General features: G+C 43.3%; 1 protein-coding gene across 1 annotated transcript in view; it reads left to right on the top strand.

Annotated features, from left to right (window-relative positions):
• Nucleotides 1-23444, top strand: part of LOC129842485 (helicase with zinc finger domain 2-like) — a 43050-nt gene that overhangs the window by 15784 nt on the left and 3822 nt on the right. The window contains exons 5-16 of the mRNA XM_055911052.1: nucleotides 1446-1960; nucleotides 5202-5837; nucleotides 9732-10530; nucleotides 10688-10763; nucleotides 11047-14551; nucleotides 14895-14980; nucleotides 15081-15221; nucleotides 15321-15476; nucleotides 15608-15752; nucleotides 15940-16071; nucleotides 16173-16365; nucleotides 22728-22871. Of these exons, the coding sequence (XP_055767027.1) occupies nucleotides 1446-1960; nucleotides 5202-5837; nucleotides 9732-10530; nucleotides 10688-10763; nucleotides 11047-14551; nucleotides 14895-14980; nucleotides 15081-15221; nucleotides 15321-15476; nucleotides 15608-15752; nucleotides 15940-16071; nucleotides 16173-16365; nucleotides 22728-22871 (6528 nt within the window). The remainder of the gene's footprint in view (nucleotides 1-1445; nucleotides 1961-5201; nucleotides 5838-9731; nucleotides 10531-10687; nucleotides 10764-11046; nucleotides 14552-14894; nucleotides 14981-15080; nucleotides 15222-15320; nucleotides 15477-15607; nucleotides 15753-15939; nucleotides 16072-16172; nucleotides 16366-22727; nucleotides 22872-23444) is intronic.

A 23444-nucleotide genomic window follows, 5' to 3' on the forward strand; every position in this document is an offset into this window, starting at 1 on the left:
CCTGCCCGCCCATTTGATCGATGCCAAATAGATTTGATTGACAACTAAGGGTGTGTTTGTAAATTACCCTCAGTGTGCCAGAGTGTGCTCTGGGTCATTCGTAAATTCAGAGCATTGTCAGATTGTCGGTTCGTAAATTCAGAGTGTTTCACTCTCAAAGCATACACTGCACTATTGACACTAGATGCTCTGGCTAAGGAGTAGGGTTGATCCGAATGTTCCTCACAACGGCAGTCAAGCACCCAAGCGAACTGGCTAAAGTTGGCTGGCTTTCTAGCTACTTCCAGACACACATTAGAAAACACCTCACTCTTTTTACTAGCCCTAGCAGAGCTGGTTAGGCTGTTACATGTTATCGAGAACATTAGTGACTAACTGTGCTGCTGGGAAAAATATTCAAACTTTTTTTGTCAACGTTGACTGACACCGGTCATATTCAGCGGGTGTTGCACATTCGTAAATTCATCCGTTATTCTGTGATCTGGGACACTCAGACAAGAGTGCTCTGAAATCAGAGTAGATAGCATGTCTTTTGTGTTCGTAAATTCACTCTGGCTAACTGGATAACAGTCATTCAAGTTCAGCATAGCTAGCTAGCTAGCAAAGCGATTAGCATTTATTTATAGCTAACCAAATGACACATCTCTAGCTGTAGCCCCTGAAAAACGATGAGGGGAAAAAGTCGCACTCACCCACTCCTCCAATCCTCCCAGCAGCTAGCTAGCTAACTAATGTTAGACACCGTGTTTTTAGCTTGCTAAATAAAAAGCGACATAAATAGATACGCTAGCCTATTAGCCACATTTTTCCTGACTTGTGATCATTGCCCTTGCAAGTTTGATTGGATTGACATTCCCAGCCTTTTGTCTGTTTTTGTCCAAAATATTGAGTCATTGAAACTGAAAAAGTGCATCCCGAATGGGTGGAGGCAGCAAACAATGTACCAGGCCAGCTGTGATTTACAACCTGACAGCAAACATTTTTGGAATACAAAAAGAAAAATATTGGTGAATTATATTAATCATGCATTGAACTGCATCCATCTATTCTGCCAACAATACCTTAATGTAGGTCATTGAATTTTGAGTCAAATAGAACCTATTTCTAAGACCTCTTATGAAGTTGGTTTTGTAGCATTAACTGGGACTTGATATGATTGTCTTTTATCATATCTGCAAAGTAGTTAAAACGCTGTCGTTCCACTTTAAGCGATCTACTGTAATGTTGCGTCATGCCTCTAATAATAATGAGGTCCCACTGGGCACAGACGTCAATGAAAAATTAGAGATTTCATTGACATTACATGGAAACAATGTTGATTCAACCAGTGTGTGCCCAGTGGGGTGGCTCCAGCTCAGTTTACATTTTGCTGTTTGTGATGTCTCCACTTTCATTGTTTATTTAATGTCATTGGTCACCTGTGCATTTTGCCTGTGTCTTCACAGAGACTACTTGCACATGTAGCATTACTGAAACAGGAACCTGGAGCCTCTTTCTCCCTGGATGAAAACAGTCCTGAGCCCTGCACTTACTCCACTGGTGAACAGTTATGTAACTCAGACATGACCTATGACATCACTGTGTCCTTCAAATCCAACAACCCGGGTCTTTATGAACAGTGGTTGGTGTTTGACTTCGACATGAGGCCAGTCCTCCTACAGAAACTCAAAGTTAAAGTCAGACAGCAGCCATCCCCTAACCTCGAGGAGCCACCTGAGGATTTTGGGCGCCCATCCCAGAATCTGGAACACTGGCATCGGGGGAACAGGGTCATCGTCCCATGCATGGACAAGACAGAAGAACAGGAAGAGCTTCTGAAGGAGTACAAGGCCCCTCAGATTAGCTTGCAGTATAAACCACTTGATGACAGCAACACGGCCATGAATCCCCAGAACTACAAAAAGAAAATGCACAGCTTCCTGTACACAGAGGAGCAGGCAGAAGATCAGGTAGTTTCAAGGTAATAACATCAGTCACTTTTTCATGGCTTTGTTTCCTTACTAATCATCTCCAATACTATTATAAATACACATAAAAAACAACCTCTAAAGTCCGGTTCACATCTAACAGCAGAGACAAGGCTAGATGGTTTTATGCAGTTTTCAAACAAAGTTTGCTTGATCTGAAGCTCCAGTTAGTAAGCCTAAGGTGCTCAGATTTCTCTCAACCAGGGTTTCCGTTAGGAACATGTGGTGCTGGACATTTGCCCGCCAACATTTTAATTGACCAGACATTTGAGAAATTTACCAGACCCATGCTTTGGGTGCGTAACCTGATTAGGGTGTCCACCCACGGTGCTCAGAATGACAGAAATCACATTTCGAATATGTTAATTTATATTAACAGAACATGCAAGTCGCGGATAGAACGATGTGCGGCTCTTCTTACCGAATTCTGATGTGCACATTTACTTTTTCTCAGCCAACAAGATGAGTAACGCACAGCACAATCACTAGCCTGTGTCAATCTACTATAGTAGAAACGTTTAGGCTACCTATTCTATTGGTCAGCTTGTCAAGAAAGAAATGGCCTATTCCAAACAGACTTGGACTGTCCCACAAATTCATACAACCAGTAGGCCTAGGCTACAAAAAACAACAACTTTAAAACCAATGAGTGATGCAACAGATCTGAACATTTAGCTTAAAAGGTTGATAAACGATTATTTCTTCACATTATAAGCGCAGCAATGCACTCAAGGCAGTAGGCTAAGTGCGAATGTTCGCACCATAATGCAATTATGGGGAAAATAGTTGTCAGAAGGGCTCTGCACACAATCTGTTAGAAATGTTGACAGACTAAATCTAATAGGCTACCTTGAAGTAAGGTGAGACATGCCTCATATTATGTACATTGAACAAAAATATAAACAAAATGCAACAATTTCAAAGATTTTACTGAGTTACAGTTCATATAGGGAAATAAGTCGATTGAAATAAATTAATTAAGCCCCAATCTATGGATTTCACATGACTGGGAATACAGATGTGCATCTGTTGCTCACAGATACCTTGAAAAAAAGTAGGGGTGTGGATCAGAAAACCAGTCTGGTGTGACCGACCACCATTTATTTAACCAGGTAAGTTAACTGAGAACACATTGTAATTTACAGAAACGACCTGGGGAATAGCTACAAGGGGATGAATGAGCCAAGTGTAAGCTGGGGATGATTAGGTGACCGTATGAGGGCATGATTGAGAATTTAGCCAGGACACCAGGGTGTTCACACCCCTAGGATAAGTGCCATGGGATCTTCAGTGACCACAGATAGTCAGGGAACCCATTTAACGTCCCAGCCGAAAGACAGCACCCTACACAGAGCAACGTCCCCAGTCATTTCCCTGGGGTATTGGGATATTATTTTGGGGGGAACAGAGGAAAGGGTGCCTCCTACTGGCCCTCCAACACCACTTCCAACAGCATCGGAGTATGCAGGCCATAAAATAACTGGGCCATTTTCAGCTACCAGGAACTGTGTACAGATCCTTGCAACATGGGTTCCTGCATTATCATGCTGAAACATGATGTGATAGCGGCAGATGAATGGGATGAAAATGGGCCTCAGGATCTCAAATTACCATCGATAAAATGCAATTGTGTTCATTGTCCGTAGTTTATGCCTGACAATACCATACCAATACCCCACCGCCACCATTCGGCACTCTGTTTACAATGTTGACATCAGCAAACCGATCTGCCCGGTACAGTTGAAACCGGGATTCATCCATGAAGAGCACACTTCTGCAACATGCCAGTGGCCATCAAAGATGAGCATTTGCCCACTGAAGTTGGTTACGACACTGAACTGCAGTCAGGTCAAGACCCTGGTGAGGACAACCAGCACGCAGATGAGCTTCCGGAGATGGTTTTTGACAGTTGTAACATTCAATTCTCTGGCAGCCGCTCTGGTGGACATTCCTGCAGTCAGCATACCATTTGCATATCCCTTAAAACTTGAGAAATCTGTTGCATTGTATTGTGTAACAAAACGGCACATTTTAGAGTATTGTCCACAGCACAAGGTGCACCTGTGTAATGATCATGCTGTTTAATCAGCTTCTTGATGCCACACCCGTCAGGTGGATGGATTATCTTGGCAAAAGAGACATGCTCACTAACAGGAGCATTAAACAAATTTGTGCACAACATTTGAGAGAAATAAGTGCACATGGAACATTTCTAGGATCTTTCATTTCAGCTCATTAAACATGGGATCAGCTCTTTACATGTTGCGTTTATATTTTTGTTCAATATATTACAACGTTCAGGTTCCAAACAATAAAGTAGGATATATGTTTTCAAAATGCATACTCTTCCAGCTCATTGCAAAGTAGTATGTGACGTGCTGATGAAGCATGCCTTCCATTGCCGTTTGATGCCGCGTTCAAAACAACTGGGAATTCGTAAATCTCGACTTCCGACTTCAGTGCATTCAAGGCAACTGGGAAAAAAACTTTCTCCGACTGGGAAAAATCTATTTGAACGGTCTTCCAACTCGGGAATTCTGGCCTCTTTCTAGTGCTCCGACCTGAAGATCACTGACGTTATGATTTGACCTCGTATTATTCCGAGTTCCCAGTGTCAAGCACCATACGAAGCTGCAGCAGCAGCTCTTGCACTATCTGACAGATTTTCCACTCAAAGGCTCTGCATCTGTATGCAGTGCGCGTGTGATAAGTAAGATCCAAAATGAACACACATTTGTACTTTTGAACACACGCTACTGTACACACATGGCAAATACATTTTTCCATTAAATTATGCTAATTAACCTATAGACCGATAAGCATGACCAGTCAAATGTATTTCCATCGACTGGTATTTCCATCACTGAATATGCTAAAAAGCATGACTTCGCAATGTCATTTTTTATTCTCCCTCTCCTCATTTTATTTATCGGCTTTTACATTTAAAAAAATCTAATTCTGGTTATTACCAGCTAACGGAAACCCTGCTCTCAACTCAGAGTATGCCTTGTATCTGGTGAGCAAGTGGCTGCTTGTGTTACATGATACTCGCTTGCTACAAAAAGTAGCACATTTGTTTCAAAGTTTTATCATGTCATTGTAAAGTGTCAATGTTACTGTGGAAACGGTCTCAACCACGCGTCTTGTCTTTTTGATCTGTCTAGTTTTATCTCGTCTCTCCTAATGTTAGATGTGAACATGGCTTAAGTCTCTTCATTGCCTTTCGGGTTTTAGACTCAATGTTCGAGGGACCATCACCTTGTCTGTGACCCTAGACGACCCTCAGTTCGGAATGAAGATGGCTCCTCTAGGGGAACTATTCTGTGCCGTCTCAGTCCCTTATACTCTAACCCCAGACAGCCCAGAGGGTTGGGTGCTTAGGCGAAGCGTCCGGTCAGCTCTCATAGCACCAGTATCTTCAGATAATCAAAGTCATAAGGTCTACGAAGCCATCATCCTCCGAGACGCCACAAGTGAGAAAAAAATGCACTTGCAGCTGTCTAAAAGATGCTGCTCTGATCTGAAGCTCCAAAGAAATGAAACATACGAAATGGAGGTCCAGTTCCACCTGAATCGTCTGAAGTTCTGTGAGATGCACAAAGCCATAGATTTCCTTCCAGACACAGAGAGAGTGTTGCCAGACTTCAGGAACTGCATTGTCCCTGTTAATGAAATGGAATATCCCAAACTCAATGCCAAGCAACATGCAGCCATTGATTTCATCGTAGGCGACTCAGATGGAAGAGGTGTGGCACCACTCCTCATTTATGGACCGTTTGGAACTGGGAAAACCTTCACACTTGCTACAGCAGCCAAAGAGCTGGTACGGCAGCCACACACCAGAGTACTGATCTGCACCCTCACCAACAGGTAATGACTCCAGTGTTCTATATAGATTCACTTACATTGAGTTTAACTTTCTAGTACTTTACTACAGTGCATTTGGAAAGTATGCAGACCCCTTTACGTTTTCCACATTTTGTTACGTTACAGCCTTATTCTAAAGTGGATTAAATCGTTTTTCCCATCAATCTACGTACAATTCCCCATAATGACAAAGCAAAAATTATATTTTTTTCATATTTATAAAAAAAAATCAAGAATTAAATATCACAATGACATAAGTATTTACATTTACATTTAAGTCATTTAGCAGACGCTCTTATCCAGAGCGACTTACAAGTACATACATTCATACTTTTTTGTACTGGCACCCCGTGGGAAACGAACCCACAACCCTGGCGCTGCAAGCGCCATGCCATGCTCTACCAACTGAGCTACACAGAAGTATTCAGACCCTTACTCAGTACTTTGTTGAAGCATCTTTGGCAGCGATTTCAGCCTCAAGTATTCTTGGGTATGACGCTACAAGCTTGGCACACCTGTATTTGTGGAGTTTCTCCCATTCTTCTCTGCAGATCCTCTGAAGCTCGGTCAGGTTGGATGGGGAGTGTTGCTTCACAGCTTTTGTTAGGTCTCTCCAGAGATGTTCGATCGGGTTCAAGTCCGGGCTCTGGCTGGGCCACTCAAGGACATTCGTAGATTGGTCCCGAAGCCACTCCTGCGTTGTCTCGGCAGTGTGCTTAGGGTCATTGTCCTGTTGGAAGGTGAACCTTCCTCCCAGTTTGAGGTCCTGAGCGCTCTGGTGCAGGTTTTCATCAAGGATCTCTATGTACTTTGCTCCATTCATCTTTTCCTCGATCCTGACTAGTCTCAGTCCCTGCCACTGAAAAACATACCCACAGCATGATGCTGCCACGACCATGGTGCCTGGATGGTGCCTGGTTTCCTCCAGACGTGACATTCAGGCTAAATAGTTGGCATTCAGGCCAAAGAGTTCAATTTTGGTTTCATCAGACCAGAGAATCTTGCTTCTCATGGTCTGAGAGTCCTTTAGGTGCCTTTTGGCAAACTCCAAATGGGCTGTCATGTGCCTTTTACTGAGGAGTGGCTTCCGTCTGGCCACTCTACCAGAAAGGCCTGACTGGGGGAGTGCTGCACAGATGGTTGTCCTTCTGGAACGTTCTCCCATCTCCACAGAGGAACTCTGGAACTCTGTCAGAGTGACCATCAGACTCTTGGCCACCTCACTGGCCAAGGCCCTTCTCCCCTAATTGCTCAGTTTGGCCAGGCAGCCAGCTCTAGGAAGAGTATTGATGGTTACAATCTTCTTCCATTTAAGAATGATGGAGGGCACTGAGTTCTTGGGGACCTTCAAAGCTGCAGATAGTTTTTGGTGCCCTTCCCCAGATCCGTGCCTTAACACAATCCTGTCTCGGAGCTCTACAGACAATTCCTTTGACCTCATGGCTTGGTATTTACTCTGACATGCACTGTCAACTGTGGGACCTTATATACAGTACCAGTCAAAAGTTTGGACACACCTACTCATTCAAGGGTTTTTCTTTATTTTTACTATTTTCTACATTGTAAAATAATAGTGAAGACATCAAACCTATGAAATAACACATAGAATCATGTAGTAACCATGAAAGTGTAAAACAAATCAACATATATTTTAGAAAAAGTAGCCACCCTTTGCCTTGATGACAGCTTTGCACACTCTTGGCATTCTCTCTACCAGCTTCACCTGAAGTGCTTTTCCAACAGTCTTGAAGCACTTGTTGGCTGCTTTTCATTCACTCTTCGGTCCAACTCATCCCAAACCATCTCAATTGGGTTGAAGTCGAGTGATTCTGGAGGCCAGGTCATCTGATGCAGCACTCTATCACTCTCCTTCTTGGTCAAATATCCCTTAAACGGCCTGGAGGTGTGTTGGGTCATTGTCCTGTTGAAAAACAAATGATAGTCCCACTTAGCGCAAACCAGATGAGATGGCGTATCACTGCCGAATGCTGTGGTAGCCGTGCTGGTTAAGTGTGTCTTGAACATTAAATAAATCACTGACAGTGTCATCAGCAAAGCACCCCCACACCATCACACCTCCTCCTCCATGCTTCACGGGGGAATCACATATGCAGAGATCATCCGTTCACCTACTATGCGTCTCACAAAGACACGTGGCTGGAACCAAAAATCATGAATTTGGAATCAGACCAAAGGACAGATTTCCACCATTGCTCATGTTTCTTGGCCCAAGTATGTCTCTTCTTCTTATTGGTGTCTTTTAGTAGTGGTTTCTTTGCAGCAATTTGACCATGAAGGCCTGATTTACTTCTGAACAGCTGATTCACCTCTGAACAGCTGATGTATCTGTTACTTGAATTCTGAAGCATTTATTTGGGCTCCAATTTCTGAGGCTGGTAGCTCTAATGAACGTATCCTCTGTAGCAGAGGTAAGTCTGGGTCTTCCTTTCCTGTGGTGGTTCTCAAAAAAGCCAGTTGCATCATAGCGCTTGATGGTTTTTGCAATTGCACTTCATGTCTTAAAGTAATGATGGAATAATGATGGACTGTCATTTCTCTTTGCTTATTTGAGCTGTTCTTGTCATAATATGGACTTGGTCTTTTACTACAAATGAACTTTAACAAGAAGAAATTCCACAAATTAACTTTCAACAAGGCACACCTGTTCATTTAAATGCATTCCAGGTAACTACCTCATGAAGCTGGTTGAGAGAATGCCAAGAGTGTGCAAAGCTGTCATCAAGGCAAAGGGTGGCTACTTTGAAGAATCATACATTTTGATTTGTTTAACACTTTTTTTGGTTACTACATGATTCCATATGTGTTATTTCATAGTTTTGATGTCTTCACTATTATACTACAATGAAGAAAATTGAAAAATAAAGAAAACCCTGGAATGAGTAGGTCGGTACAAACTTTTGACTTGTACTGTAGATAGGCGTGTGCCTTTCCAAATCATGTCCACTCAATTGAATTTACCACAGGTGGACTCCAACCAAGTTGTAGAAACATCAAGGATGATCAATGGAAACAGGATGCACCTGAGCTCAATTTCGAGTCTCATAGCAAAGGGTCTGAATACTTATGGAAATAAGGCATTTCTGTTTTTTTTGCAGAAATTGTTAAAACCTGTTTTCGCTTTGTCATTATGGGTACTGTGTGTTGATTGATGATGGAAAAATAATTTTAGAATATTGGCTGTAACGCAACAAAATGTGGAAAAAGGGAAGGGGTCTGAATGCGCTGTATATGTTCAGTCTTACATAATGCATTTAGTTGACATGCAGTCAATTCAGGAAGTTATTTTAATATAAAATTCAAATAAAAAAACATTTGAAATAAATAGCTAAGTTGATTGAGAAGTCATTGAAAATAGATGCATCTTGAATTATTGTTCAAGTTTACTTCTTCAGTTTGAATTGACCCCAGCCCTGAGTTGACAGGCACGCATTGTTACAAATTAGTGCTTAAAACTGTTAATAACATGTGAGATTTTTGTAAACATTAGATGTGCAACAAAATACGTTTATTTGACCTCTGTGTAATGATGAATTAAGATAGCTCAGTTAGGTCATAGGGCTCTCATGAGTTTGCTCATCAATCATTTGAATTGTGTAAGCCTCATATGGGTTTGACAGTTATAAATTAACATTTATAATTATTATGCCATGTATTAATCCCAATGTTAATACACAGATTTGAATCCAAATGTTAACACACACACACACACACACACACACTTATAGTTGCAATGTACCTGCTTTTTAATTACTGGTGCAACATACATTTAATGAAAAAGTAGGGAGACCAGTTTTCCATTTTGGTTTAAAGGACAGTCACATTTTAGTGGAACTGTTAAATGGTAAGCATAGTTAACCCCTCTCTTTCTCTGGTCAGCTCTGCAGATTTGTATATCAAAGACCACTTCCATCCATACGTCAACTCTGGACACCCTGAGATGAAGCCACTGAGAATAAAAGCAAATAAACAAGGGGTTCCAGTGAGTTCCACGGATGAGATCACACAGAAGTACTGCCTTCTATCCAAAGATGGTCAGTTTTTTCTACCTCCTACCAAATCTGCTTTGGATCACCACAGAATAGTCATAACAACTACTGCAATGGCAAGACACTTCAATGACCTAAAGCTTTCCGATGGCTACTTCACCCACATCCTGATTGACGAAGCCTCCCAGATGCTTGAATGTCAAGCCCTAATGCCCCTTGGTCTGGCAGGGCCAGAAACTCGGGTGGTTCTAGCCGGAGATCACATGCAGATGGGACCAAAACTATTTTCAACGGACGATGACCAACACTCCAATCGCTCCTTGCTGAACCGTCTGTTCCACTTCTATCAAGGCTGTGAGAGTCGTACAGCTTTGAAAAGCAGAATATTTTTTTACGAGAACTATCGCACCACAAAAGAGATAGTAGAATTTGTGTCCACTCACTTCTACGTTGGCAAGTCGGATGTCATCAAGGCTGTTGGTAATGTTCCAGCGCATCCGAACAGCCACCCCCTGAGGTTTCACCATGTCAGAGGAGAATCCCACTTGGACACCGCATCCATGTCATGGTTTAATCTTGACGAGGTTGAATGCGTGGTTGAAATAGTGCAAGATCTGCTCAGAGATTGGCCACTCGCATGGGGGACTCATGATCAAAGCTCAATCTGTGTTCTCTCGGAACGATGCCAGGTGAAACAGTTGTTCCTCATTTAAACTTATCAATTACCATGTACAGTTTACGAATTCTAATGCATTTCTTGGGAGAATGAGGAAAAACCTCTCCCAAGTCAATGTTGTGTTATGTCCTTAACTTTTTTGGTTGACATTATTCATGTATTTTTCATAGGTTTCAATGATCAGGAAAGAGCTTCGGAAAAGATTCCTTGGCCGAGTGACTGTGGAGAATATATCCAATGTTCAAGGTATTTATCATGAAAACAACTCAAAGATTTGGGCTGGAATTTATTCCAATTGTGCTTTGTGGACAATGCGGCTTTTAAAGGCAATGTTCCTGCATTCGAGGAGACGTCATTCACAGTAGCTGCATATGTCGACTCAATCAGAAATTAACGCAAGATTTGTTAATATAATACATTTTTGTTGACTTAATTTATTTTATGTTATTTTGATCTTTGTATTGAAACCTTTCTATTCATCAAAATAATGGGTTGTTAACCATATAACCCTTTCATTATTTCTTGACAGGCAAACAGTTCAGAGCAATAGTAATGACAGCCGTTCTAACCCGTGACAGCCTTCACCCTCCTGACTCATATTGTGTGGAGTTTTTCAACGATGCTCGCATGCTGAACACAGCCATGACTAGGGCTCAATCCCAGGTTGTTGTGGTTGGAGATGCTGCTGCGCTTTGCTACTTTGGGAAGTGCTCAAGAATCTGGAGAAGCTACATTCACCATTGTATTAGCAAGGGAAGTGCTGAACCGAAACACCTTACCAATGACTTCATTGATGGCGATATCAAGGAAATCTCAAGATTCCAAAAGACAGAATACCTGGATGAGAGCAGCACTCAGTCCGTTATGTTCGATACAGAGAACGACATGGATGCTATTCTCCAAGAACTACAAGAGGAGCAAAACAGGGCACACTCCAATTCATCTTATGGAGACAGTTCAGAATGTGAACATGTACTGGAACGAAAGAGACCATACGATAGTGCCAAAGTGGAAAGAGATGCCTTGTTGCAGTTGTTGAGAGAGCAGCCCAATGTGTACAAGCGAGGTGAATTGGTCATGGAGAAACATAATGCAGGTTATATCATCCCATTTGACAACCCAACTAACCACATTATCATCAAAGGTAGAGGTAACCTCGGCAAGTCCTTCTGTGGTGATGAAGTGGTGGCCGAAGTAGTTCCTTGTGAGGGTATTCCACAAGGAAAAGTGTTAGGCACCATCAAGGCAGCTGAATCCCGTCGTGTGTTTGCTTGTACCCTTGGAGTTGAAGATGACCAGAAACCCAAAACGAAATCTGAATATCAATTCCTCAGAAAAATTATGGTACCCCTCAACACAAACACCACCAAAATGTGTACCTTGGTCAGCAAGAAGAGTCGCAATTCAATTCCAATATGGAAGCACGATGATGGAGAATGGGAGATTGTCAGATATCAACACCTTGATGAAGAAATCAAACACAGTCATGTATTTATGGTGGAAGTGTTTTGCTGGAAAACGAAAACAGAAAACACAGGAAACTATGCCTATCCGTTAGGGAACGTGATAGATATTCTTTCCATAGGATCATCTTTGGAGGAGGGCTTAATGATTTTGGATGCAGAATTTAAAGTTCAACCGTTGCCTCCCAGCCATGTTTTAGCTGAACCATGTTCCCGGGAAGACACACAAAATGGTAACAGAAAGGACCTCCGAAAGTTGATTACTTTCACTGTTGACCCAAAGGAATCCCAAGACTTGGATGATGCAATCAGTGTCATTGACATGGAAAGCCATTATGAGGTTGGAGTCCACATAGCAGATGTGGCAAGTTTTGTGAATCTTGGCAGTTCGTTGGATGATGCTGCACAAAAACATGGTGCAACATTTTACAGCCATAGAAAAGAACCAGTTTACATGTTCCCAAAACAATTTAGCATCTACCATTTGAGTCTCCGGCCTGGTCGAGATCGAAAGGTAGTTTCGTTAATGGTAAAAGTGGACAAGGCAACACACAAAATCACTGAAAAGAAATTCCAGCTTTCGCAAATCAAGTCCGATAGAAAGTTGTCTTATGAAGAGGCAGAGGACATCCTCAGTAAGCGGTCAGGAGAAGAGGCCAAGTTTGATACTATAGAAGACTGTGTTTCTGTGGCATATCGTTTTGCCAAAGTCCAAAGGAAGGCCAGGCTTGGCAAGGATTGGAGCTATAAACAATTGGACGATCACCAGAAGCCAGGGAAGAGGAGATCCAGTCAGATGATTGAGGAGCTTAGTATACTGTTCAACTATTCTGTGTCTGAATTTTTGATCAATGCAAATGAAACCATGTACTGCACTCCACTCCGATGTCAAGTAAGACCTGACCCTGAAATGTTAGAAGACTTGAAAGAGCAATACAAAGACATCATACCACTGTCCTCACACCTGAGGCACAACCTTGACCATGACAATAAACTTGACCAGAAGGCGAGCAAGAGCAAAAGCTTCTACGTGCTAACATCAATATGGAATGAGATCCTGTCAGCTGCCAAGAAAGAGGAAGTTGACACTGACACAATGATTGATCTGATTGGTACAGATGACATCTACCCCCAGCTCCTTCCAGTGATATATGAGTTTAGGAAGTGTCTTAACGAAGCCTATGTCATCCGTTCCAATTCATCCCAGGAAAAAGTTGGTCACTATTCCTTGCAACTTGAGTCCTATACACAAGCATCCTCGCCCATTCGTCGCTACATGGATATTGTCCTGCAAAGGCTTTTGCATTCGGTCCTAAGCGGCACTCCGGTCCAATATTCTCTACAAGAGATTGACATTCTGTGTCAGAAGACTGAAGACATCTACAAGAAGGCCAGTGAGTATGAAAAGAAGGCTGCGATGATATCTTTTGCCATCAACATGAAGAAACAAAATTCTCTGAAGCTAGCATTTGTTGTTGGTGTAGAAGTAGGAGACAGTTTCAAGCTGTCATTTCCGTTCGACAGGCACTCTTTGCCAGAGTGTTTGCCTGTTATGTACAGAGATTTGCAACTGGAGGATCAACCACTGTACGATTCAAATGAGAACCAAATGACTCTGACATGGAGAAGACGAGTGTACTCAATTGACACTGCCAAAGTTCACCAAGAGCTAAAAAAGGTGCAAAATTCAACTGCCTGCATCAAGCTCCCACAAAAGACTTGGCAAGGCATTGTTAATGCAATGGACCATGAACAATGGAACAAAGCAAGGTCTCTCCTAGTAGATGCCACAACAAAGCAAACAGAAAATGTAAAGAGTCTCTCAAAACATGCCAAGATGGATTTGCTTGAAGCTGGGAATGACTCCCATAGAACTGCACATGGACAAGCTGAAAAAAATGAAATGGAGCACTATGTTGATCTTACCCTACATTTGAAGCCAGGAGACACGCTTCAAGTCCAAATGACATCTGAAAGAAAAATAGGTTACTGGACACCCACTGTTCAGTTGGTGTGCATCAAACCAATATTTGAGGTGTGTGTAGACCATGCCCACAGTCCTATCACATGCTTTTCCAAACGTGCAGACTGTCCATCCAAGAGTGAATATAGCAACGCAAGAGAGTATGTGAAGATCTGGCGACCACTTTGTGAGATGGAGTCTGCAGACAATGCTGTGGATGAAAGTGACAGCATAATAATTGAGGACCTGAAGCTGAACTTGCAGCAAGAGAAAAACAGCCTGAAAGGAAGTTTTGACCTTCCACTCAAATACATTAAAGAATGGGCCATTGAATGCAACCTTAGCAAGTGCTTTCTGTGCATCCGAAAAAGGGGATTGAAACTGACTTCAACCCCTGACCAATCAGAGGAAGTAGTCGACCCTAAGAATTACACATGGGTGGCACATGGTGTTACAACCAACTTTGAAGAACCAAAAAACAACCAAAATCAAGCCAGAAAAGTGCACTTCTACATCAACCACTTGCCAATGGATACCATTCCAGAGTGTGTCTGCCAGAGAAAGACAACATACACGGTTGAGATAATCCCAAAGCTTCTGACAGACGTGCAAGTATTAAATTAGTATACAAAAAAAGAGATTGAACAATTGTCATTGAACAAATGTATTACCGTAACACTTTATTTTACAATTCCAGTTCTTATTTAAGTCTCATTTAAGTCTTCAAAATGGTGCTTCAAATATAATTACCATTTTTAGTAAATACCTGGTAATTGCTGCAGTCAAATATAAAGTACTACTCACATTTTAAAATAAGATTTTTTTTTAAGTACACTCTTTAAAATAAGATAATGTAAAAGTACTATCCCATATTTTTATTGGATGGACATAAGGTTCCCATAATTAATTCAGTATATATAATTAATGGTTGTTAACATTTCTACTGTCTAGACGTAAAGAAATGGCGGTGAACAACATTGTGTCTGCAAATGAGCTTGTTCAGAAAATAGCCCTAGGACAGCACATTCCACAAGGAGGTAAAGTAACCCCATTTTACATCTGTGGGAATTTACAACAACCTTGTTTTTAAGCTATTTTCTTGAAGGTATTGTTTTGTGGTCTTGCTTGGGATTGTAGCTTCGCAATCTGTTGTACCACCACGGTACCAACTCATGAGGGAAAAGGCAACAGAGGGTCTCCCAGAGCTGAATAAGAGTCAAATTGATGCAGTGGAGAAAGCTCTGAATAACAACTTCACAATCGTACAAGGGCCACCTGGTAAGTTAAGAAATACAGTACTACTACCAGAATACCTGAAGCTGTTATATTGCCCATTGCTATGTTTACTGGAATAAAAAATACACACCTGTTTCATAGGGACTGGAAAGACTGTTTTAGGAGTTTACATTGTGTACTGGTTCCTTGTGCTGAACTCCAAAAACCCCAGGATATTTGAAAATCCGAATGACAAGGACAAGAAAGAAGTTATTCTCTGCTGTGGTCCTTCCAATAAGTCTGTCGATGTGGTTGCTGGCAAGTTACTTCATACTTGAATTGAAATGGTCTCTACAAAATAATGTATAATACAACCACAGCTTAAACATGATCCAAGTTCTGCAGGGAACGTTCTAGGTCCCATTCTATTCATTCTGAACATACTGTAGAGTGCCTGGTGAAGTTTGGAGACAAGTTGAAGCCCCTCAGGGTGTACAGCCGACAACTGGAGATGGCGGAGTACCCTTACCCAGGGAGTGTCCTTCAGCTCTCTCCCAGGTCACTTCGCCATGAGCGGTCCAAGGCAGAACTCCGGTATAAAATATACACATATCACTCTGCAGTAGTGGACACTTTTTCAGGGAATCTCTGTCTTTGATAATCTGATCGTACGGCTGGCTTCATCATGTCTGACCAGTGTCTCAGCATGTTTTTGTCAAATGGTTCACATTACACAAACTCCCCATATCACAGTATTTGACCATGTCTGTACCATTTTTAGAGATATTACCTTGCATCATCGCATACGGGAAGAACAAAATCCACATTCCACGGCAATAAAAGAGTTTGACCACAGAATAAAGCTAGCAATAGAATCAAAGGGAGAGGAGTTGACAGAAGAAGAAGTTGAGGAGTAAGTATAGAATTTTGCTGTAATGAAATTTGTATTTAAACCCACATCTGACTGATGTACATATATATAAGTGCATATATTTGTTTTGTTTTTTCTTCTAGCTACAAAAGTCTTCTGAATAAAGCTCGTGTGCATGAGCTGCAGAGGCACGATGTCATTCTGTGCACCTGTACAACAGCCTCTTCTCCTAACCTCACTAAAACAGTCAGTGCACGCCAGATTCTTATTGATGAATGTGCCATGGCAACAGAACCTCAGGCCCTCATCCCATTGGTCAGCAACAAACCAGAAAAGGTGTGTTGAAATCCATGTATTCATTTACTTTTAGTTATAGACGGCGTAGCAGTGTAGACGTCTTTGTCCTGTCGTGTCCCGTGTCCCTTGTATATATCTTTTTACATCTTTTTCTTCGCATATCTTTTAAAAATACTTTCTTAAACCTCAACTTCTAAATACTCTCCTGCAACCCGCCTCACCCAATGTGGCGTGGATCTGCTTTTTTCTAAAGTATTTCTATTTACTTCTGATCTGGAATCCATCTACTGAAGATAGCCAGCTAACTGCCTACCAGCTATCAGTTAGCAAACCATTGCTAGCGGTCATCAGCTAACCTTTAGCTCGGAAAGCTCTCGCTAGTTCGAACAACGTGACTAAAACCAGAGCATAACGGACCTATTTCTCTCCATATCCCCGGATTCCTACCGCAAACTCTGAACATTTTCATCTGGATCTTCGCAACTAGCTAACCACAATCCCGGGTGACCACTCCTGGCTAGCGTTTCCATCCCGGAGCAGGCACCGGAGCAGGCACCAATTAGCCTGAAGCTAATTGGCTAGGGCTCCTGTGCTACCACTGAAGCCCACTCCTGGGCTACAAGACCCGGACCCATTTACTGCCGGTACGGAGCACGGAACCCCGCCTATCCTCTACGACTGGAATACCGACATAATCTGCCCGGGGACTCCAACAGGCCCCTCAGGCGTGACGCCCGCTGAAGGCCCATTCTGCTAACCTACTAGGCCTGTTAGCTACCTAGAGCTACCTGGAACCCTACTAATTCCACGACTGGTCTATCGACGTCACCGCACGAAGAGGCAAAAACAGACTTCCCCCCCATCGCGACGTCCCCCAAAGGCTAACTTGCCTGCCCCGGTCTGCTAACTGCTAGCTTATCTTGCAGCTAGCGCAGCCAGGAAGCTAGCACCAGTTAGCAAACACAATTCTACAATTCACAACCTCTCTTTTGCCATCGCTATCCGGCTTGGATTCTCTGTCGACACGACCACGTCTGGTTTGCAGACGTGCCCTCAACCGGTGCCCTCAACCGGCCTCCGTCTGAGCAGACCCCCTCCGTCTGAGCAGACCACCCCCCCGGGCTACTAACTTTAAACGCGTGCTAGCTTAGTGGAGGCCTCACTACTCCATTTACGGCTGCCCCCTGGACACTATGATCACTTGGCTACATAGCTGATGCCTGCTTGACTGTCCATTAATTCACGGTACTCCATTCTGTTTATTTGTGTTTTATCTGTCGGCTCTGTGCCTTAACTCAGGATCTGTGTGTAGTTAATCCGACCCTCTCTGCCCAGTCGTCGCCATTTTTACCTTCTGTTGCTGTGTTAGCTGACTAGCTGCTGTTATCTCACCTGCTGTTTTAGCTAGCTCTCCCAATCATGACCTGCAATCACTTTATGCCTTATTGTATGTCTCTCTCAAATATCAATATGCCTTGCATACTGTTGTTCAGGCTAGTTATCATTGTTTTGGTTTGCAATGGACACCATAGTTCCACTCTCTGTACCTCTGATACCTCCTTTGTCCCACCCCCACACATGCGGTGACCTCACCCATTGAGACCAGCATGTCCAGAGATACAACCTCTCTTATCATCACCCAGTGCCTGGGCTTGCCTCCGCTGTACCCGTGCCCCACCATACCCTGGTCTGCACATTATGCCCAGAATCTATTCTACCACGCCCATAAATCTGCTCCTTTTATTCCTTGTCCCCAACGCTCTAGGCGACCAGTTTTGATAGCCTTTAGCCGCACCCTCATCCTACTACTCCTCTGTTCCTCGGGTGATGTGGAGGTAAACCCAGGCCCTGCATGTCCCCAGTCACCCTCATTTGTTGACTTCTGTGATCGAAAAAGCCTTGGCCTCATGCATGTCAACATCAGAAGCCTCCTCCCTAAGTTTGCCTAACTCACCGCTTTAGCACACTCTGCCAACCCTGATGTCCTTGCCGTGTCTGAATCCTGGCTTAGGAAGGCCACCAAAAACTCTGAGATTTCCATACCCAACTATAACACTTTCCGTCAAGATAGAACTGCCAAAGGGGGAGGAGTTGCAATCTACTGCAGAGATAGCCTGCAAAGTTCTGTCATACTTTCCAAGTCTATGCCCAAACAGTTAGAACTTCTAATTTTAAAAATTAATCTCTCCAGAAATAAGTCTCTCACTGTTGCCGCCTGCTACCGACCCCCTCAGCTCCCAGCTGTGCTCTGGACACCATCTGTGAATTGATCGCTCCCCATCTAGCTTCAGAGTTTGTTCTGTTAGGTGACCTAAACTGGGATATGCTTAACACCCCGGCAGTCCTACAATCTAAGCTTGATGCCCTCAATCTCACACAAATCATCAAGGAACCCACCAGGTACAACCCTAAATCCGTAAACATGGGCACCCTAATAGACATTATCCTGACCAACTTGCCCTCCAAATACACCTCTGCTGTCTTCAATCAAGATCTCAGCGATCACTGCCTCATTGCCTGTATCCGCCACGGGTCCACGGTCAAACGACCACCCCTCATCACTGTCAAACGCTCCCTGAAACACTTCTGCGAGCAGGCCTTTCTAATCGACCTGGCCCGGGTACCCTGGAAGGATATTGACATCATCCCGTCAGTTGAGGATGCCTGGTCATTCTTTAAAAGTTACTTCCTCACCATATTAGACAAGCATGCTCCGTTCAAAAAATGCAGAACCAAGAACAGATATAGCCCTTGGTTCACTCCAGACCTGACTGCCCTCGGCCAGCACAAAAACATCCTGTGGCGAACTGCAATAGCATCGAAGAGCCCCCGTGATATGCAACTGTTCAGGGAAGTCAGGAACCAATACACGCAGTCAGTCAGGAAAGCAAAGGCCAGCTTTTTCAAGCAGAAATTTGCATCCTGTAGCTCTAACTCCAAAAAGTTCTGGGATACTGTAAAGTCCATGGAAAACAAGAGCACCTCCTCCCAGCTGCCCACTGCACTGAGGCTAGATAACACGGTCACCACTGATAAGTCCGTGATAATCGAAAACTTCAACAAACATTTCTCAATGGCTGGCCATGCCTTCCACCTGGCGACTCCAACCTTGGCCAACAGCCCCGCCCCCCCCCCCCCCCCCGCTGCTACTCGCCCAAGCCTCCCCAGCTTCTCCTTTACCCATATCCAGATAGCAGATGTTCTGAAAGAGCTGGAAAACCTGGACCCATACAAATCAGCTGGGCTTGACAATCTGGACCCCCTATTTCTGAAACTGTCCGCCGCCATTGTCGCACCCCCTATTACCAGCCTGTTCAACCTCTCCTTCGTATCATCTGAGATCCCCAAGGATTGGAAAGCTGCCGCTGTCATCCCCCTCTTCAAAGGGGGAGACACCCTGGACCCAAACTGTTACAGACCTATATCCATCCTGCCCTGCCTAGCTAAGGTCTTCGAAAGCCAAGTCAACAAACAGATCACTGACCATCTCGAATCCCACCGTACCTTCTCCGCTGTGCAATCCGGTTTCCGAGCCGGTCACGGGTGCACCTCAGCCACGCTCAAGGTACTAAACGATATCATAACCGCCATCGATAAAAGACATTACTGTGCAGCTGTCTTCATCGACCTGGCCAAGGCTTTCGACTCTGTCAATCACCATATTCTTATCGGCAGACTCAATAGCCTCGGTTTTTCTAATGACTGCCTTGCCTGGTTCACCAACTACTTTGCAGACAGAGTTCAGTGTGTCAAATCGGAGGGCATGTTGTCCGGTCCTCTGGCAGTCTCTATGGGGGTACCACAGGGTTCAATTCTCGGGCCGACTCTTTTCTCTGTATACATCAATGATGTTGCTCTTGCTGCGGGCGATTCCCTGATCCACCTCTACGCAGACGACACCATTCTGTATACTTCCGGCCCTTCCCTGGACACTGTGCTATCTAACCTCCAAACGAGCTTCAATGCCATACAACACTCCTTCCGTGGCCTCCAACTGCTCTTAAACGCTAGTAAAACCAAATGCATGCTTTTCAACCGTTCGCTGCCTGCACCCGCACGCCCGACTAGCATCACCACCCTGGACGGTTCCGACCTAGAATATGTGGACATCTATAAGTACCTAGGTGTCTGGCTAGACTGCAAACTCTCCTTCCAGACTCATATCAAACATCTCCAATCCAAAATCAAATCTAGAGTCGGCTTTCTATTCCGGAACAAAGCCTCCTTCACTCACGCCGCCAAACTTACCCTAGTAAAACTGACTATCCTACCGATCATCGACTTCGGCGATGTCATCTACAAAATAGCTTCCAATGCTCTACTCAGCAAACTGGATGCAGTTTATCACAGTGCCATCCGTTTTGTTACTAAAGCACCTTATACGACCCACCACTGCGACCTGTATGCCCTAGTCGGCTGGCCCTCACTACATGTTCGTCGTCAGACCCACTGGCTCCAGGTCATCTACAAGGCTATGCTAGGCAAAGTGCCGCCTTATCTCAGTTCACTGGTCACGATGGCTACACCCACCCGTAGCACGCGCTCCAGCAGGTGTATCTCACTGATCATCCCTAAAGCCAAAACCTCATTTGGACGCCTTTCCTTCCAGTTCTCTGCTGCCTGCGACTGGAACGAATTGCAAAAATCTCTGAAGTTGGAGACTTTTATCTCCCTCAACAACTTTAAAAATCTGCTATCCGAGCAGCTAACCGATCGCTGCAGCTGTACATAGTCCATCTGTAAACTACCCACCCAATTTACCTACCTCACCCCCATACTGCTTTTATTTATTTACTTTTCTGCTCTTTTGCACACCAGTATCTCTTCTTGCACATGATCATCTGATGATTTATCACTCCAGTGTTAATCTGCTAAATTGTAATTATTCGATTTATTGCCTACCTCATGCCTTTTGCACACATTGTATATAGATTCTCTTTTTTCTACCATGTTATTGACTTGTCTATTGTTTACTCCATGTGTAACTCTGTGTTGTTGTCTGTTCACACTGCTATGCTTTATCTTGGCCAGGTCGCAGTTGCAAATGAGAACTTGTTCTCAACTAGCCTACCTGGTTAAATAAAGGTGAAATAAAAAAATAAAAAAATAAAAATATTTCCATGTATGATGGTTTAAAATCCTTAAGACTCTATTGATGCACCCGTGTGTCAATCTAATAAATATAACAAAAAAGTCCCCATCAAAATCTGTAAATTTAAGCTAGTGATATCTGAAAATGTCACACCAGGAGACATCCCGAAAATCTGTAGCGTCTACGACCCCCACATGCCCCACGGGACTCTGAAGTTGGTAACACTGATGTGCCAACTTCTGTCTGTAGTGTCCGAACTGTTTTGGCTACAACTTAATATGACCCCACTGTGGAAAGGGGAGATTCTCCATTTTGCTTTACGACCCACACAAGTGTCACGGGACTCATCTGTAGGTAACAAATGGAAATGAATGGAAGTATGGAGGTAGTTTTGGGGCAACAAAAATAAGGGGTTAAATATGGGTCCAAAAAAACTACAATATTTCCTGAGCTTTCTTACATTGCCTAGATTTAGGACAGACACTTCAAAACTTTATTCCTTATGATAGATTTTTTTTTTTATGTGTTATGCAATGCGTTTCTATGGCCTATAGTTAGAAAGTCGAAATTCTATATTTTATCAAATCATAAAACATTTAAGTAAAATGATGTACCTAAAGGGGTCCAAAAATTGAAAATGAAATAGCTAAATGATTCCATATGTTAGCTTAGTAGAACCCCCACCCCCCACCGGTTTAGACTTTGAGATTAAAATCCTTTTTGTATGTTTGTGATGCTGCCTATTTATGTATTGAATAACCCTTTTTGCTTGCAGGGAGAACCCTTTTGGTTGCAGGTATAACCCTTTTGGGTTCCATGTGCAACCCTTTGTGCAGAGGGTTCTACATGGAACCCAAAAGGGTCCTACTTGGAACCAAAAAGGGTTCTCCTATGGGGACAGCCGAAGAACCCTTTTTTGGAACCTTTTTTTTTCTAAAAGTGTAGTGTTATGAAATTACATTTTAAGAATGTGTTAGTGTGAGCATTTCTGTAAAAATAATGTAGATTTGGGCATATAAAGACTGCATTGATACAGAATCTGTTCAACTAAGCCTTAACAGCAACCCTGTTTTCTCACCTGCATCCCAAGCAGAGGAGGCTGGTGGGAGGAGCTATAGTATGATGGGGTCATTGTAATGGCTGGAATGGATCAGATGGAACGGTATCAAACACATGAAATATGGAAACCACATGTTTGACTGTGTTACATTTATTCCATTGCAGCCATCCTATATGTTTAATAAAGGTCATCACCACATTTGCAAGTGATGAAGATTGATGGCGATAATAACCTCTTTTCACTTCCTAGATTGTGTTGCTCGGTGACCACAAACAGCTACGTCCCATCGTTAAGAATGAACTTCTGAGGAAGTTGGGGATGTCAAAGTCTCTGTTTCAGCGTTACTTTGAGTGCCGGTCCCAGACAGTGATGCTGGATACCCAGTACAGAATGGTAAGAGGTCCGGAAATGTTTGGGCTATGAATTTATCACATCATATAATCTAATTTGACAAATGTTTATAAAACTGTGCCTTTGACTGCACACATATGTTTTAGGATGCATATTGAATAATATCAGCATGCGCTGACCAACTGGCAAGTGTCTTCACTGACATTTTCAACCGGTCCCTGACTGAGTCTGTAATACCAACATGTTTCAAGCAGACCACCATAGTCCCTGTGCCCAAGAACACTAAGCTAACCTGCCTAAATGACTACCAACCCGTAGCTCTCACGTCTGTAGCCGTGAAGTGCTTTGAACGACTGGTCATGGCTCACAAACACCATTATCCCAGAAACACTAGACCCACTCCAATTTGCATACCGCCCCAGCAGATCCACAGATGATGCAATCTCTATTGCACTTTCCCACCAATCTCTAACACTGCCCTTTCCCACCTGGACAAAAGGAACACCTACATGAGAATGCTATTTGTTGACTACAGCTCAACGTTCAACACCATAGTGCCCTCAAAGCTCAACAATAATCTAAGGACCCTGGGACTAAACACCTCCCTCTGCAACT

Source organism: Salvelinus fontinalis, unplaced genomic scaffold (assembly GCF_029448725.1).
Source record: "Salvelinus fontinalis isolate EN_2023a unplaced genomic scaffold, ASM2944872v1 scaffold_0043, whole genome shotgun sequence".
Taxonomy (NCBI): Eukaryota; Metazoa; Chordata; class Actinopteri; order Salmoniformes; family Salmonidae; genus Salvelinus; species Salvelinus fontinalis.